Here is an 18,506-nt window from a genome sequence, read left to right on the forward strand (position 1 = left end):
CCACAGTAAAGAGCTTCAGAAAAAGTAATGAATGCAAAGCGGCTTTGAGGGGCAGACGGGACTCCAGGATGTCGTGATGGCTTAATTACCATGTCCTCACTGACTGAAATCAGTAAAAATACTGCAAGATTTCTGCATGTGTTTTGCAGTTTAATCGTAGTCTTTAAGCTCTGAAAGACCAAGGCACAATGGTTCCAAATATCAGACCCAGGGAATCACCAAAACTGACAATCTGAGTACATTAAGCTGTGTACTTACCATTAGTACCATTCATGCTTCTGTGCATTCATTGATGAACATGTTCCTGGCTCCCAAAAGTCAGCTGCCGCTGTTGCAGACAGAGCTGCAAGCAGCATTCTGTATTTCATAACCCTGAGCTCCATACCCATTATTGCTCCTTATGGCAATTTTAAAGATGTGCTTTATTTAAATAAGCTCTTCTTCATTGAAATAACTGTAGCAGATGTTTTATGTTCTATTTGTTTTGCTATGTGATAGCACTGCAGAGAGAGATTAAATTAACTCCCCAAGTAGCATATTTCTAGGGTGGAACTAAACAAGAAGAAATCAAAGCATATGTCCAAGGGAAAGTCAAGCATGCATTCAAGGGACAGATAGGTTTGCAGTGCTGCCTTTACTGATTCTTTACATGGTGTCATTGTTTGCAATGAAAAGTGTGCCTCACATTCCCAAGACCTGTGTACGTTATCACATTGGTGATAACGGAGTTCAATTAATACTAAAGCTATGGATAACTTATCTTTGTTTTCCTGAACCACAATTCCCTATGTTCCTCTAATGTTCACATGTTTTTATGTATCAATAATCTTTGTCTACTGTACAGATTAATATATATCACAATTAAAAGTGTTATTGGAGAAGGAGTCACACGGCTAGAATGAAATTACTGTTCATTAAAGAACAGTAATAATTTATTTGACAAAATTCAAAAGATTTTTAAAAAATTCTTGTTGACAATTCCTTGAAGTTGGGTCATGGAAACTTCATTACACTACATACACTTTAATAAGCAAGGCTGCCCCAGCAATGTCTCTTCAGAAAATAATAATAATAAAAAGATTATATATTTTAAAGCTTTTTGTATACTGAGAAAATAAGCCCAAACACTGTACGAATTCAGTAGTGAAGTGTCTGTCATGATTTTTCCTTTGCTTGTCATCATTAAAAGAACGATAGATCCACCCACAAGTCACTAGCACCATGACAAACCATGTTATGCCAGGATGACAACTTTTCTCATCTAAAAGAAAAAAGAAGTCAAGAAAATGTCACTGTTCCCAGATTGAAGTCTTCTGACAAAACAAAGCTAATGACACCACAACAGTCTTTCTCAACAGATGCCTTTTACTATAACTTTGATTTGAGAAACATGCTTTGAACACAGGATATTCTCCAAGGCATTAATTAATTAATAGGGATCTCAGGACTGATTCTATTCTCTGCTTTCCAAGTCTGGATTTATGGAGCTATTTTGATTGTATCTCCATTTGAGAACTGAACCATTTTGAACTGAGCCAGTGGGGCAGAACGTATGTAAGTGTGAACTTGAGAACTTGCGCACTATAATGATGTAGGATTTCTTCTGTGTATACAGCACGTTTTTGTGTGGAGTACCTTGTGCCCCACACATGAAAAAAAAAAATAATGCTGTTTGTTTGAATTTCTTTTAGCAGAGCTAAACACTACTTAGGTTGAATTATTTCAGCCTGGAGTAAGTTCTAACAGAGGGCTTGGTTCTTCAAGCTGCTGAGATAGTGAAGTTAAAGCTGCTTGGTATCTCACACAGTTAAACTCAGATGGCAGAAGATAGGCTGACATCACCAGATTGATGATGTCAGAAGACAGAAGACAGAAGATAGGCTGAATTATAACAGAAAGTATTTGCTACATATATTGTATACAAAGAGAATTTATGTTAAAAAAAAAAATCAGTAGAGATAAAGCCAGCTGGAAAAGCTAGGTTGAATGTTTACATTGATGCATCAGGCAGATAAAGCATGAGCTCACAGTTAAGAAAGTGATTATTTGAGATGGTCAACACTTCCATTCCTGCACCTTTAGGCTGAGCTGTCAGTCTGCACACAGCTGAGCCTGAGCTCCCTGTGAGGAGGATTGTGCTGCTGGCATGGTGGTGTCCTCTCAGTCTGCAGCGTGGTTATCCTCAGAGCTCTCAGCTCTCCATTTTGCAGAAGAGGAGCGAAAGCACAGAGAGATTAATGCAGCTTGTGTGAGGTTGTTCTGGAAGTCTGTGGTAGACATAGGATGTGCCAGCTTTCATGCTACCTTTCTGACCATCTGACTGTCCTTTCTCCCAGTCCTGACCAGGAATGTTCATCATTTATTGTCAAAGAAATAACTAGCAGTAGCTATACCTGCTCAGCTAACCTTACCAGCTGCTGTTGTTGCTTTTTGAAATCAACATAAAGTGTTTTCAGATCCCTGCAGTGTGCTTCCATGGTTTCTTAGCTGTGCTAAAAGGATCCTCATGGTGTGCTTCCGTTGTTTCTTAGCTGTGCTATGAAACCCTGACAATCCATATCTCTTCTCTGCAGTGCCGTCCTGCCAGTGCCATCCTGCCAGTGCATGCATATATGTCTCCTTCCAAGGCACATATAGACATGTGCTTCTGTTCTCTTTACACATCTTTTTCATTCCTTCACATAATTTATTCATGCCATTTTGTCATCAAGTATTGTATTTCTGCCCATTCATTATTTAGTGGACAGTAAAGAAATGGTATAACACAGAACAGCACAGCACGAGGAAAAAGTACACCATGGAGTTGGTGGACGGAGTGGTCACATGTAGAAGACTCGAGGCGGTATTCCAGTTTAGTCCCTGCCCTGTCAGATGTTATTGCTTACTAGGGGGCTGATTCTTCAACCGCTTGTGTGCCAAAATCCCACAGATACAGTTTCTGTAATGAGGACTTGCAGTTTCAGATCCTTGGAGAACAAGGTTTTCTCTAGCTAACTGAAGAGGTGCCCCAGGCCTCTCAATCTCTCCGAATGCAGTTGTAGGTGACGGTTCTGTCAAGACACTAAATGACACTTCACTGCAGGCCTGTAATTAGCACTACTGACATGAATGAACCTGTTCACAGGTTTAAAATTAAGCATGTGTACCGTCATTAACAGGATCAGGACCTGAACTGATATGCGCTCTGTGTGTGTGTGTGTTGTGTGCACTGTCACTCAATGCCAAGGTAAGCATTTCTGCTTCCACCACTGTTTTCTTTCAGCTGAATAACAAGACTGAAAAATCCTAAATTAGTATGGGTATGCTAAAAGCTACAGAAAGTTGTTAATAATTTAGAGAATTAATTTACCTCCAGTGGAATTGTACCTTTAAAACATTGTATGTTGTTTACCACAACTTTAAAATGTCTATTTTTTTTTCTTCTCCTATGTCTTATCTGCTGCTGAATCGGGAAGGTGGACAAGATGGCCAGTCTCTACAACATACATGTCCGCACAGGTTGCTTCTGTAATACAGGAGCCTGCCAGATGCATTTGGGTCTAAGCAATGAGGACATCCAAAGGAACCTGCAGGTTAGTTTCTTAATGAGATTACATGATATATTGCCCATGGAAAATACCTAGATTCAGGGGCCCAGGAGACATCTTGTGGCTATCAGTTCTGAATTTCCTAAGGATGGGAGGTTTGAAGGGGAGAAGAAAATCTGACTTTGTATCAAAAAAAGCCCTAATTAGTTAAAAGCTAAAGTAGATATACCATGTCCTGTGGTTTTGAGTCTGCGACTTTAAGAATGACCTTTCAACTCAATTGCCATGTTAAAGAACTAAATGAACTGAAATTCAATTCATTGAATGGAGTGTTGAAACAAAGTCATTTGATGGACCCAAAGCAGTATGTGTTGCTTGTTTTTATTTCATTGGAAAATAAGAAATTGTGGCTTCTTGTTCTGATTTGGAATTACATGAAATCCAGACTTCCTGCAGAACAGAAGTTCCTGGACAATTCATCTCATGTTGTTCCTTAAGTATCCTTAATTGTACTTAATAATGTTCAAGTATTATAGACCTATTGCTGTTGGATGTTACAGTTTAAAAGACATACACAAATTCAACAAGAAACAATAAATGAGAATACACAGTGAATCTCAGAGTCAAGTAAATTTAGATGACGTCTACCTAAATTACTGGTGTGTTAGATTGTTAGAACATGAATGTAAAGACTGTTTTCTAGATGACTAATATTTTCCATAAATTGTCATTAAAAGATGTGTAGCAGGAGGTATTACAATGAAGTGGGGGAGGCTTCATGTCTGCATATTTGTCAGAGTTTGAAATTAGAGTAAATTAACACAGAAAAATCCAAAATTTTATTAATGGTATTCTTCAAAAGGTAAAAAAATTATAATGGCTGTATTGATATTATAGCTCACTTATAATTTCACAGAGACATTTAGATAACTTTTGCAAACACATTTATATGCAAGATTGATAGCACACGTTCTTAAAGGGGGAGAGCTCTTTATTACCTTCCTTGGCAAAATGGTGCTGTGATTTACCATGGAAAGCTCCATGTCCATAGTCTCCTCATGCATAACCTGTCTAAGAGCAGATGAGTGATGCTTGAATTTTCGAGGGGGAGCAGATTCCCCAAGATATTCTGAGAAAGGAAAAAAAGGTCTACCCTTCTGCTGAAGTGCAAAATGCCAAATGACCAGCTGCAATGCTCTTGGATCTCTTTATATAAGGAGGATTTTGCTCAGGAGTGGGTGGCCTCTTATAGGTCTGTATCATGTTAATAAAGCTGAACATTTAAATGGGGACAGGACAACCCCAAACTTATAAAGAGACACTTAATCTGCCAAAAGTGGTGTGATATGGTGGTACAGTCAAGCAGTCACTATTTTGGGACATTCTCATCAGTCCTTTGAGAAGGATCTGGATGAGTTATTGACAGCATTACTGTGTAGGGGAAGGCATCTTTTATCACATTATTTGCACATATACTTCGGTTTCACCTTTTCCCAGGGTGCTGACTGTATTCTTCCTTCCCTGATTAAAATTTCCATGTATAAAATGTCTGTGAGGAAGGACTTTCTGTCCTCAAGGGTCCTTGGAGAAGTGTGGTTAGTTTTCTTAGGATGTTAGGTAGGAACTTGTTTACTTATTTGCACAGCAGGAACCTCTCTCTTCAGTCAGTTAATCAATACTTGGCAGAAGGGTTACACGTATATTAACAGATGCAACCTAATTTTGCAAATGTTGCTTCTGCTCTGTTGTCAAGGATAAAAACTGCATCACACTTCATTAAAATATTTACTACTGTATTGCATGCTTTGACATAGAGGTTTTTTTTTTATTTTCTCCTTGCATAAATGGCATCTGTGTTCACTGAACTGTGACATTTCTTGCTTAAAAAAGCCTTCATGTAAATAATCTATTCACACTTCAATTTTTATGTAACAGAAATGCGTAAATAAATGAAATTCTGAGGGAAAAAAAAAAAAAAACAACAACAGCTGCTGCACTTACAGGAATAAGGATGCTGACTTAGGACTAAATCTGGTGTCCATTGGTGAGATACTGTTAGATGGATGAACAAAGGGGGTCTCTAGCTTATCTCACTGGAGGTGAGTGGCAGCATTCACTGAAGGAGGAACTTTGCTCTAAGGGAGAGTTTTGTATGAAAGACATATCAAATGCAGGGGTATCTGGTATGTGGACATTACTATTAGGGTATCTGAAGCATTTTTCAACAAATATTTTTCATGAGTGGCAACCTGTGTTCTTCAAAGGAGGAAATGTTAGGGGGAAGGCTAGTTCCTTTCACCCTGAAAGCAATGTGTTGACTGGATCAGCAAGACAGATTTACTGCATATCCCAATGACGAGGGAAGTCACTTCGGATGTTGGAGCTCTAGATTCAAGTCTCTGCTTTGCTGATATCCCAGACCAGTTCTCAGCTGTATAGCTATCCATTGGACTGTTTAACACAAGCCATGAATTAGCCACTGATAGTATAAAATGGAACTGTTCTGACAGCAAATATCAAGAAAACTGCCCCAGAAAGAGACTGCAGTCTCATGGTTTGTTCACTTATCTGAATGTAATATCCCAGTTTAAATCCCAGTGAACTATGCAGATAAGACTGGAATATACCTGGAAACTGCCCTAGCTAACAGGCCATCCTTGGACATACAAACTTTTTCTGATTCTTGACATGTTTTTGAGAAGTCTCTCTTGCCTTAGGGTAGCTTGGGCAAGCATCTCAAAATTATCTTCTTCCCAGCTTGAGTAAGTAATAAGATAGTTGGGATTTTTTTCTCCTTTTTCTCTTTGTATTCATGAGTTAACTTTGTATTTTTGAAAACAGTTTTTCAGGTTAGAATTAAGAGACTTATTAGTAACTATGTAAGATTAGAGGGAAATAAAGCAAAGTTTGTCATAAATAGCTCTCTGGTTTTCTTCCTATTTCAAACTAGGCTGGCCATGTCTGTGGAGATGATATAGACCTAGTTGATGGACGTCCCACCGGTTCTGTGAGAATATCCTTTGGCTACATGTCTTCTTTTGAAGATGCACAGACTTTTTTGAAATTCATCATAGCCACGAGACTCTCCAAGTTGGACACTGAGGTTCCCTTCCAGTCCTCTGTTGCAAAGCTGACAAAAGAGTCTGTCCCAGATGACCACCCTGCCTTTAACAATGCAGATAAATTGTCTCCAATACCACACATCTTGGACAGAGAACTCAGGAATAATTCATCTGCAACAAAGACAACTGTCAACTGGCAGGCACCGGAGGCTGAGGCAGAAAGCATAAGGGCAGCTGTTTCTGAGACTACAGTACCAACATGTAGAAGAGGTGGCAAGCCCATCACTGTCACCAACATTTACCTCTACCCAATCAAATCCTGCTCTGCATTTGAGGTATATGCTTTGAATAATTTTTAAATATTCATCTCAACCTTGTGTTTTTCCTTACCGCTCTCAGACATATCAACCAGGAATAATATGTGCATGAGATATTAGGAAGCAGTATGTGGGTACCCATTTTTCCTTTTCTCCAGTTTCTAGGATCAAGTCCTGCATGCTAAGGTACTTTGAAGGATTTTCAATTAGATTGAAGTTGCAGGATGCAAATGTGTATTCTGGTCTGCCTTCCCCTCCAACAGACAAATCTGCACATAATATGCAGTCTTGAAGAAAATAGTTGGATTTGCAAAACTTGACTAAAATATAATCAAGTAATTAGTATGCTTTTACAGAATGACATGTGATGGACTTGTAGGTGTTGATGGGTAGGCAGCAACTGAAAAATAACTTGATTAACATGTTATAATTGAGAGGAGACTGATTTACATTACAAAGAAATGTTATCATTAAAAATACATTTGCAACAGAAATATGACATTTAAGTGTTGCTGCACTATTTGAAAGTTCACTCTTTGAAGATTTTAATTGCTTTTTTACCAAGTTAATAATATCGTCACCTTAGCTGTGACTTTTTTTTTTAAATAATGCATGATGAAATAGGTGTATGGCCCACACATGACCTAGAATGTGACTCTGCTTAGTACCATACTGGGAAGTGATTTAATGAATGTCAATATCAGTATAACTTTCCCTATGAAAACTTGCTGGTGTAGGTCACTGTCTCACATCTGAATGAAAATTGGGGTCAAATCCAGTCACAAATCACCTGCATTTAAAATATGGCTTCTCGACTGATTCGGTCATGATTTATTATTTTTTTTCTCAATGCAAAAAGAGGCTGGAGAATTAAAGCAAAGGCAGTTAAATGATCAACAAAACATCTGTATTTTTAAATTTGGTTTGGCTTATGATGTCTTTCATTCAGAGGCACAATTTTGAGCATTAAATGAGACCTGAACAAACAATTTCCACACCTTTTTAACCTCCCACTAAATCAAACTGTTTAGAAAATCAAAGTAATCCCACATTTCATGTGAAAATGTTTTAACCTTTGTTTAGTGTTGCAGTTATTATAGCTGTATTACAGAAGCCCACTACGGAAGATGCTGAAATATGTTGTAGAAGTATTAGGGCCCCTTTGGGGTTAAATTCTATTTTTAATGTGCAGGCTGTTGTTGTGAGATACATACCACGACATTCAGTGCTAGGAAGGCTTTGAAGTGATTGTGCCCAGGAGCAGGTAAGACGTACCTCAGCATGAAAGACAGCTTATGTTTCCCCACAAGCTGAGCCAGGTTTCTTCTCTTCAAGCTCTGTGAGGGGAAATGACTCTAAGTGATAAATTCATACAAACCTGGTACTCCCTGGCAGACAGAACTGCAATTTTATATGGAGGTGGAAAATCCCCATTGCTCATGCATACTTCTTGTGCCAGGCATGTGTTAATGGGCCCAGCGTGAAAGCAGGGTTCATCTTACCTCAACTTACCCCTCCAAAGTTAGATAGTATTCTGTAAGCAGTGAGAGATGGATACCTGCTAATTCATTTTATTGTAAAATAGGCATCTGCAGTAGGAAAAATTAATTTTTCCTGGATATTTCTGTCTCTTTCCATGGACTACAGGAGGAATCCAAGGCAACTTGGATTGCACAGCTAGCACTAGCTGATTTGAATAGTTTAAAAATACAGATATTAAAATTGCAACTATATTATGAGGTTTAGTTTTGCATGCCTACAATCATTTTTTGTATTCTGGTTTGATATTTTTTGATAATAAAGTCTCAGCTGCATTAAAACCCAGTAAGCTAAGCACTGTCAGAGCCTGTATTGCCAAACAGTAATATACAATTAAATATATACTGGCTTTAGTATATGATATTGGAAGGGACGGAAAGTTCACTATCAATAGCATTTAATTCTTCTCCTTCTCTTCTCAAAGAGCATTTTTTGTGCATTTCCACTTAGGTCATAGAAGGTACATGAGTACATGTGAAAGAACAGTGGAAGTTGACCTAATAAATACAATGAAAAGGGGCTTTCAATGCATAAGGAGAGCCGGCCAGGAGATGAAGCCAAAAGATTGATTGACTTTCATTATTTTCAATATTGAAGTAAATCCCCAAAGAAAATGTGTTTGCTTTCATGATCTTCTTCCTGTCCACCAGGCATTCTTCAGGTTTTTTGTTCCCAAAGGTCTGAGTGACCCTTCTAGACCTGTCGTACATTTATAACCAGCCTGTGAAAGATCTGTCAATCTCATTGTCGGCGGAGTACATCACCCTCCACAAATCTATGTATGTCATTACTGCAACTTCAGCCTGTATCACCTTGAAAGGGGAAAAGAATCCATGCCACAGGGCACTGGAGTTTGAAGCAAGACATGCTAGAGAAACCTTACCACAATTAAATGGAATCAAATCTTGAAAATCATTTTGCCTTTTAAAATATTGATTATACCAGCAAGTCTAGGCTTTATCATGAAAAGATTGAATCCCATAGAATAGTATTCCTTTGCAAGTCTCTTAGTGGTCTTTGTCATACAGACCTCACACTTAACATTATATTATCTCCTTACTTTAGTAAACTCATAAAATTCTGAAGTAATAATCACGTAGCTTGTAGTTTCCTTGGTCTTCAGTTAGAAGCCAAGAAATGAAATTCAGTTTCATGTTTTAAATCTAAAATACCTTTAGATGCTTTGTAGTTGTTGGAAAGTTAGAAAAATATTTTCCCAATTAAAAATTTGATCTCCTTTTTTATCAGTTATAAGGTAGCTCTAAGCTAGTCAATGTGGAGAGGTGAAAGTGGTTTAAATATTGGGCGGCAATAAATTCACTCATCTTGTACATGGATACTTGAGATCAGAATCTCATCGATTTGTAAGTTCAAGTGCAGGCCTCCAGCTGGTATGGTAGGTCAGACCTTTAGCATGTATAGTAAATGGGCTTTATTATAAGTACATGATCGCTTGCGTTTGCCTAAAATATGTGCAGTGGAAAATTCCAGCTAACTGTGTGTGTAGGACCCAGCCCATCTGCCAGTGAAGCCTGCCTGCTGACTTACTGGTTGCAGGATATATGACTTGATTAGTGGAGGGAGGACAAACTCGATGAGGATATGAGTACAAACTCACAGCTGTTCGATCTCCTCTTTAGAGTCACATAATCTCCTCCTCTCCTAAACTCTGATTTCTCTGCTCTATTCTAAGTGTTTTAGTATGGGAGGTGCTTGACCTCCAGAGAAAATGAGAGTGCAGGGTGCTTTGGCAGCTGGGAAGATGAAGCTTGGCATGAAGATCAGCTCACTGCAGGTCGGTTCGTTCCTACAGCATGTGCATTTTATAAAGTGTTTCTGTCTACGGGACGGTTTCTGTTCAGTGTTGTTCCATGGGGTTTGTACACACGGCACAGGAAGCAGAGGGCGCAATATTCTAACTCAACTTCTTAAATGTGCTTTCTTTTCCCTACAATTTTTTTATTAAATGGGGAGAAGCAGAGAAGACGAGTAACCTCTATCCCAGATCACTTTTTTTCTTCTTTTCCAACATAAAAATGTATTTTAAACATGCATTTTTAAACATTAACATCTCTTATGTCGATGAATTTTGCATAATTACATAATGCAGTGTCCCCAGTGAAAAAGGTTAGGATTTTAAACATTAATAACTTTATTATTCGTGCAGTAGATTTCAGAGTATAAAAATTGCATCTCAACACAGAAGACAAATTAGCTTTTAACTTAAAATACAATGCAAATTCCTAGTGATCAGTGGATAAATTATATGTAAGACCACTAACATTTTTAAACTTGCATAATTTAAAACCTATTCAGTGATTCCTTTAATGTGTTCGAAAATTGTGTTAGCCTTCATGCTGACATTACTGTGAACTATGGAAAAATGCAGCCCCAAATGTTTTAAATAAAATGCTGAAAAAAAACAAAAACATGTTTTTGCAATGAATCTTTTTACATCACAAGAAGAAAAATGGACTAAAGCAGATGATAGGATAAAACTATGTACTGGCTGTACTATGCAATGATCCTTACTTATGACAGGTAGAGAAGACCTTATGTTGGATGATTAGCCCACCTGCCATGCTGGGAATAAAGGTGTATGCTAGCATCTATCAGCAAAATCATGGTGTCCATGACTTCCTTCTGTCCTCCCCCTCCCACAGAGTGCTCAGGTGGCCAAGAAGGCCAATGGCATCCTGGCCTGTATCAGGAATAGTGTGGCCAGCAGGACCAGAGAGGTGATAGTGCCCCTGTACTCGGCAGTGGTGAGGCCGCACCTCGAGTACTATAAGCAACAAACCAGCTTGACTGTTTCATGATCATCTGTGACTCCCCGTCCAAGGCAGGGTACACAGTTATTTTGTTGTTGCAACTTCATTTATTGGGGTCCTACCAACATACGCGATAGAGTAAGTTGAAAAAGGGAGAGGAAGTAAGGCACTTGATAGCGTACAGGGGACATCCATGAGGGGACAGGGGCTCACTGCTGGGCACATGTATGTGTGATTCTTGTTACAATGGCAAATACGCAGAGGAAGGGGAAAAATGGGTTGAAGACCTGCAGTCATGTGCTGCATCTCGGAGTGGAGTATGGAGTTACTTGCCATTATTTTGGACCCAGCAGGGGTATTTTGAATGGAAGGTGTTGATTATTTCCAAGTATCTGCTACCAAGTCAGCTGAGCTTTCCCCACAATGTCTATCAGCATGTAACAATTAGCAGAAGCTCTGAGTAAAGAGAAGATGTTTTGTTTTGCTCATAAAACCTCTTACCTTCAGTGAAGGGTAAGCAAACACTTAAGCTATTTCCTGAGTAAGATTGCTGTCCTGAAGTGGAACCAAAACAACTGAATGTTACAATAGGGAGCTAGGAATCATTGTCTTCATGCTCTTTTTCTATTTTTCTGCTCTTTTAATTTATTCTGCTCATTATGTCTTGCAAATCCTGTAAAGATCTGCTGGATCCATAGGAGGATGTATTACCAATTAGTGATCTTCTGTTTTGGAAGGGAGATTTGTTAGGAGGAAATTCTTGCAGCTCTCAGATGATCACCAGCTGTTCGAATGCATTTTGTAATTTAATTATACAGGATAACAAAAAAATACTGGCCTCTCCAAAGAATAATTTCCAGCAAGGACAAAAGTCTGTTCTTCAGCTGATATTGCAGTCTTTGCGCTATGATTCCTCTCCTAAAAAGACAGAGCAAAGGTTCACATTATTTAGGTGCTGACAGTTTGAGGTGCTTGGACAACATGGTTTCAGATGACACTGTCAGATCTAAAGTTTCCATTTTTTACTTAATTTTTCATCCACACTCCCTTAAAAAACTGCCAAAGAATATTATAAATCAAGTAGGTTGATAAAATACATTTCTTATCTTTAAAATTTTTCCATGTATTTTTTGTATTCAATACAGTTCATAGCGCTGTGGCCAAATTTAGAGTTCAGCTTTAATACTTTAAGTTTTCAGTTTCAGGGTGCCTGCCCTCAGCTTTCTCTAGTCAGGCCATCAGTGTCAAGGTACTGCTACAGGCTCCTATAAAACCTGGAAAAGTTTATAAGAACGGGATATTGTAGTCCTGCAGGGTTTTGGATAGAGCACATGCTAAACAAAAATGTGATTTTTAATTAATCTAACCAGTGCTTCCAGACATGCTTTTCTTCAGAGCATCAGGCTGTGCCTGACATATTCTTTTCTCAATACTTTTTGCTAAAGTCTTTTGCCAGTTAATTCATGTGAGCTGCACTAAGCTTCTCTACAAGAATTCAACAAAGTTCAGCTATAGTTAACTTTTCTCCAAACTCAACTGTGACTAGAAAGCATACATGAGTTGAAGCAATATGTTTAAATGCCCAGCTTTATGTTAAAAGAATGGTATTAATATTTTAACATTCTGAAGGAGAAAGCAGTTATTAATATCACCCAAAGGCATTACTAAAATTGCTCTCTTTTTGGATTTCAAGATTACCATCTGTGTAGCATCAGAAACAGATGTTCTTTTCACCAGAAAAATGTACATGAAAGCAAGGACAATATGCTTGTATAGGCTATTGAATGTAAGGAGTGTTATAGAAGTAATGGAAGAACAGATAGCAAGGAAGACAATGTGTTTTGTTGTAAGGGGATCTGGAGAAACTATTATGCTCCCAGCTAAACCAGAAACCTTAGTGGTGGAGGTTTTCTCAGATGGATTCATTGATAAAGTGGGTCCAGTTTGATGAAAAATACGGAAGTTTTTTCAGAATTTTGAATTTCACATTTTTCTTGCTTTTTGTTTATTTGGTTTTGCCTTAATTCATACAACTCCACGAAATGTCCATGCTTTGTAAATTAAAAGAAAATTGTTGGGAGGAAAAGGTCCTGAACATGGATGAGTATAAAACTGAAAGCATTTTTCAGAGCGTTTCAGAGGTTGTTTATTCTCATAGTTCTGTTAAATCAAAGTGTATGATAATATATAACAAATTATAGTAACTCCATTTTGTTTTGTCAGCTTTCTGCAGTGATATCTTTGATTTGCAATTAAGGTTTCTCTTATTAAAGGCTGACATTGGCTCACACAAGTTTTCCTGATTTCAAAGTATTTCATTAATGGTTTATTTTCCCTCTCTTCTTTTCAACATGAATCTATTAATGCAGCTAACATTTTCTAAAACTTTGTATGCCCTTCTGATGCTTTTCCAGGTTTCAGAATGGCCAGTGGGAAACCAGGGTTTGCTGTATGACCGTAACTGGATGGTTGTAAACCAGAATGGGGTCTGCATGACTCAGAAGCAGGAGCCAAGGCTGTGTCTTGTAAATCCCTCAATTGATCTGAAGAAAAAGGTTATGGTCATCCAGGCGGAAGGTTAGTAACCAATATCCTTTTCTCCCCTTCATTATTTATGTCAAACTTCTAGACAGAGACACCTGCATGCACCCACCAAACTACTGAATGCTGTGTATGCTTACTGACTTCAGGGACAAATTCCACTACCAGCTGTGGGCAAAGAAAGCCTAGGCTGTAATATACAGCCCTGGGTAGTTTCCTGGCTTGTTGTTGGGACGGGCAGAGAGTAGACAGTGACTCCCTATGTGCAATCATAAAGTGGATGCTCCAGGAAGGAGTAATAAAAAGACAGATGTGGAAATTTACTGACTAGTGTCTCTTTCCACATCATGAAGTCCATCAGCCCAAAGGGACTGTTATTGCTGCAAAGGTAAAGGAATAGGAGTCTAACACCAAACACCCTGGCCAAAGACCTTCCCATTTTATAGCTCTCTTCCTCCTTCCAGTGGTGGGACTAGAGGGGTAGAGTCTTCAGTGGAAATTAGTATGAATGAAAATAAGGAGCACACATTATTTAGCTCAGTTAAATACTTGCACTAGCAGGCAAATATTTCGTGATGTTTGGGCTTCTCTGGGTTCCTCAAAACCCTTTTTATTCTCTGCCGAGGGGAAAAAAAAGAAAAAACCTTAAGGAAAGTATTACGGAAAGCCCTTTGCTACTTGGGGTGCAAATTACTTATTTTGCTAACAGTGCTGTTAGCACTGAACACTGGAACAGGTTTGTATTCCACAGAAGTCATTATTAATGCCAAGTTTCAATGTGTCCAAATGGTGTTCGTCATTTCCCTGGGGTCTAACATTTACTCAGCCTGTGTGTCTTAACTGTTAATAATATATAATATTACAGCAGCTAGAGCAAAACAAAGGAACCTATATTCAGATTTTTCACCCTTTATTAGAAATCCATATGAGTGGATCTGTAACTACAGTCTCCTTTCTCTTTGTACATTACAGTTGTCCTCTCCAACTGTCTGAGCACTCTCCATAAAATTAAGTCTGACCAGTTGATTTCTTTTGTCTGGAATAGGTTTGTCAAATGTACATTTGGGTACTTCCACTAGTCTTGTGTGATTTTGTGTGTGTTTCAGATCCCAAACACAATCTAGTCTCTTCTTAGAGATTCCAGACTGCCTCATTGGCACAAACGCTGCTACTTTCCACTCTTCCCTTTGTAATCTTTCTTTGAAAAGGTACTGTTAATTCATGTCAATTCTATGTGGAGCACCTCGCACCTCAAATTTTTGTAGTACAGTTGCATAGACAGCCTTCTCTCACAACTTTTACATTACCAAGTGCTTCAGAACTAATTATTTCTAGAAATTCAATTCCTTTCCATCTCTCTTCCTTTCTGACGGTGCCTCTTGCATGCAGACACAATGTGAAGTCTTTTTCAAACCTTCTCCATTTATCCTTCACATTTTCAGAGGTTCAGCTCTGTTGGGCCTTTTGATTGCTTCGTTCTGCTCTTCTAGGTATGTTCTTAATTTTTTTTCTTGCTAGTACCACGTTGTTCAGACAAGTGCATATCCATTACTATGTTTGCCTGTCAATAATACTGCAGTGACATACTTCAGAAAGTCAGGAAGAAGTTTTCTTAAACAAAAATGACAGTCAAGGAACCCATTTCTCACTGAGATTTCCAGTCTCTTGCCATAGTTAGCGCCAGGGTGAAATTCACCTTTAAATCCTACATTTTACGTTGTGTCATTTTTGGAGTTTTCATTGTCATTCACCTACCTGCCTATGAAAGTGAGAACCATTTCCATCCAGAACTGATTGACCAAGTCTATGGATCACTTTTCCACCCCAAAGTGATTTATCAGATCTTCAGTGTGCTCTAACAGAAACATGGTTGGCATTTATTTATAGCCTGCTTTGGTACAGCCAGTATGTAAGAGTGGAGTCATTTTACTCTCTGTATAATGACTCTAGATACCAATAATCTTAGCCTGTAAGGTGGTCTGGACCTTCTTTTTATAATATTCCTGCTATTTTTCACTCTCATAGTGTGCTTGCAACCTGTGGTATTTTTTTAATGCTTGCCAATGAGATAATGGCTCTCATTTCCTTGGGAGACTATTCCAGAGGTTACTGCCCATAAGATAGATAGTACAGTGATGGGACACATACAAACAGACAGGGTAAGACTGAGCAGATAAATGTGTAGGAAGTTGTTCCAATATTTATTCTGTTTTCTTCCCTCTTACCTGCAGTCTAAATGCATGTTTTGTTTGTTGGTGTTAAATTTTTAATTTTTTCCTTTATCCCTTCACATACACATCCCTTCATTGTTATATCTCCCACTTAAATCATTTCATGGCAGACAAATTTAACTTACTAAGTTGACTCTTTCCTTGAAAATCCCATGTTAATCACTGTTGCTTTTGTCACCACTCTCTCCAGCCTGTCAGTAGTTTGTTGCTAATGTAGGACCTGAAGCTGAACACCACATGTGTAGCTGGAGCAGCAATCAGTGCAGTGAGGAGCAGTAGCCCTCTGATGAGCCAGGCTGGCTGTTGTGCAGCTCAGAGCCTTCACTGGCCTACGGCTGCGGCTAATGGTATTTCAGATTTGTAGCACTTAGCCTGCTGACTACAGCCACCTCCAGGTCTCTTCCAGCTTTGTTGCTTTGTGAGTTTCTTTCTCCCACCAGTTGCCTCCCACTCGAACTGCCTTTCCTCAGCTACAGTAGCATGCGTCTTCCCAAGAGGAGTTTCGTTTCCTCCAACTCCCCCTCTCCTCGCCCTGCCCTCACACTCCCTATGCGGTTCCTCTGTTCTCCTCAGTCTGATGGGGACATTTCTGGTGGTGAGGAGTGGGTGAGGCAGGTGACAGCGGTGAAAAAAAAGAGAGGCAAAACCTTTGAGCTGCACCTTTACGGCACCTCTTGCTCTGCTGACCGTGAAAACCCAGCAGCTCCCAGCTGACCAGGTGACAACTGCAGTCAAGCTAGCTGCCTTCCTCCTGCTCCTCTGCTGTAACCACTCTGCTTTCTCTACAAGTTTCTCTGCTGTCATCTGTGCTTTTCTCATTGTGAGAGCAGGCTGTGGCAGTGATCTCCATCTAGAGCATGCTTTGCTGTCTGGAGGTCTCTCTCTCCAATAGAGAGAGCCTAAGGAAACGATGCTGCTGGACTAGGTGCCTCTGGTAAGTGCCTAAAGCCCAGTGAGGTGAATCCCACATAGCTGAATTATGTGGCATTCTTAAAGAATATTTTTCTCTTACAGTGTTAGACTATGGTGAAGACTTTATCTGTGCCACTTTTAAAACATAATGAGTCTGTTCTCTCTCCCCCTGCAGGCACGTGCTTTCCTCTCCCTCTAGAACTTTTCACTAGTGGAAAATTTGTTTATGGCTATTTCATTTCAATATGGTTTAATATTCTCTGTCTTCTCTGTCCAACGAAATAAAACTGTCAGCATGATTTAGTGTGACAATAACTACTTTGATACCTTTTACTGAATCCTCTTTGTGCCGAGACACCACTTCATGTTCTCTCTTTAATCCCTGTGCGTAGCGTGTCTCTGTAGCCCGTCTAACAACCAGCCTTGGATGGGCAGACCCACTGTCTGACTGACCCAGCTGTGCGATCCTGCCGTCCCTGTGGGTAGCAAGGACATCAGCCTGGGACTCTAGGCAAGGCCAAAACTGCTTGAAGGCTTAGGATCCTTCCCTGGCATGCCTACAAAATTAGTTGGCTTGCATGGCAGCTGGGGAGCTCCAGGTGTTCCCCTGATCCCTGAGGAAGGGGGTGAATGAGAGCAGAGGGAGAGGAAGGGCTTGTGCTTGGTCTCTCATTGGCTGTACTTTACTTCAGTAGAGGGAGTGAGACTTTAATTTTGAGAAACTGCATTTCTGAATTTTGTCAGAGTTATTTTCTTAGGCTATGTGGCTGTTAACAGGCATTTCCTATTCTTTTTGACATGAAGAGTGTAACTAACCCTTGCTATCACAGGACCCACTTTGAGAAAATCAGTGTAAGTTTAAATAAGCCCCTGGGGAGAAAGACAACTTCTTGTATCTTGACTGAAGCATTTAATGGTTAGGCTCCCAGCAACTTAAAGGTGGGCAGGAGAAAGAGCCTTTATTTCTAGAAGCCGTATTACTTGAGTGGGAATCAAGGGAAATCTTCTTGTCCTGCTCCATCAAACACATGAAGGCACAGATTACACTGGGCTTGTTCCTGACTGACATAAAAGTAAGCCAAACAGAATTTAGCTGAGAATACATTTCTGTAGAAGACTAATTTCTCTCTTTCCATTTTAGCTAACAATCAGCATTACTCTGGCAAGTTGGGCATTAGTTTACCACTGCACAGAGGGAGAAATTTTGAGTGTTGCGAAGGCCCTTTAAAATATTGGAGTAGAAAGATGCTAGCAAAACTGAGCAACTAATTACACTTTATGGAGTTTATTGTGCCTTCAAATAGTCATGTGTTACTGCCAATAAAAATAATGGGAATTAAGTGCATACACTGACGAAAGAATATACATGAATAGTTTATATTTCGGTCTATTGAAATAACAGACCTCTAATTTTTCTCATTGACTGAAAATAGGAGCTATAAAGACAAGAATAATTTTTTTTATATTAATACTGTGAGCACATCTGTGAATTTTATTATCAAGCAAATGACCATGGAGAATGACAGCTTTTACATTTTAGTAACTGGCAATATTCTGCTTTATTTTTTTGCCTTAAGATAGAATAAAATTGTAATTAACAATGTTT

The 18,506-nt window shown here is 39.1% G+C and overlaps 1 protein-coding gene across 12 annotated transcripts in view; it reads left to right on the forward strand.

Annotated features, from left to right (window-relative positions):
• Positions 1-18,506, forward strand: part of MOCOS (molybdenum cofactor sulfurase) — a 228,903-nt gene that overhangs the window by 186,294 nt on the left and 24,103 nt on the right. For all 12 annotated transcript variants that reach the window (XM_087759395.1, XM_087759405.1, XM_087759479.1 and 9 more), the window contains 3 exons: positions 3,456-3,572; positions 6,478-6,924; positions 13,631-13,793. In XM_087759395.1, the coding sequence (XP_087615521.1) occupies positions 3,456-3,572; positions 6,478-6,924; positions 13,631-13,793 (727 nt within the window). The remainder of the gene's footprint in view (positions 1-3,455; positions 3,573-6,477; positions 6,925-13,630; positions 13,794-18,506) is intronic.

This window comes from Nipponia nippon, unplaced genomic scaffold (assembly GCF_047370975.1).
Source record: "Nipponia nippon isolate SJK-2023a ecotype South Korea unplaced genomic scaffold, ASM4737097v1 scaffold_1, whole genome shotgun sequence".
NCBI classification, from domain to species: Eukaryota; Metazoa; Chordata; class Aves; order Pelecaniformes; family Threskiornithidae; genus Nipponia; species Nipponia nippon.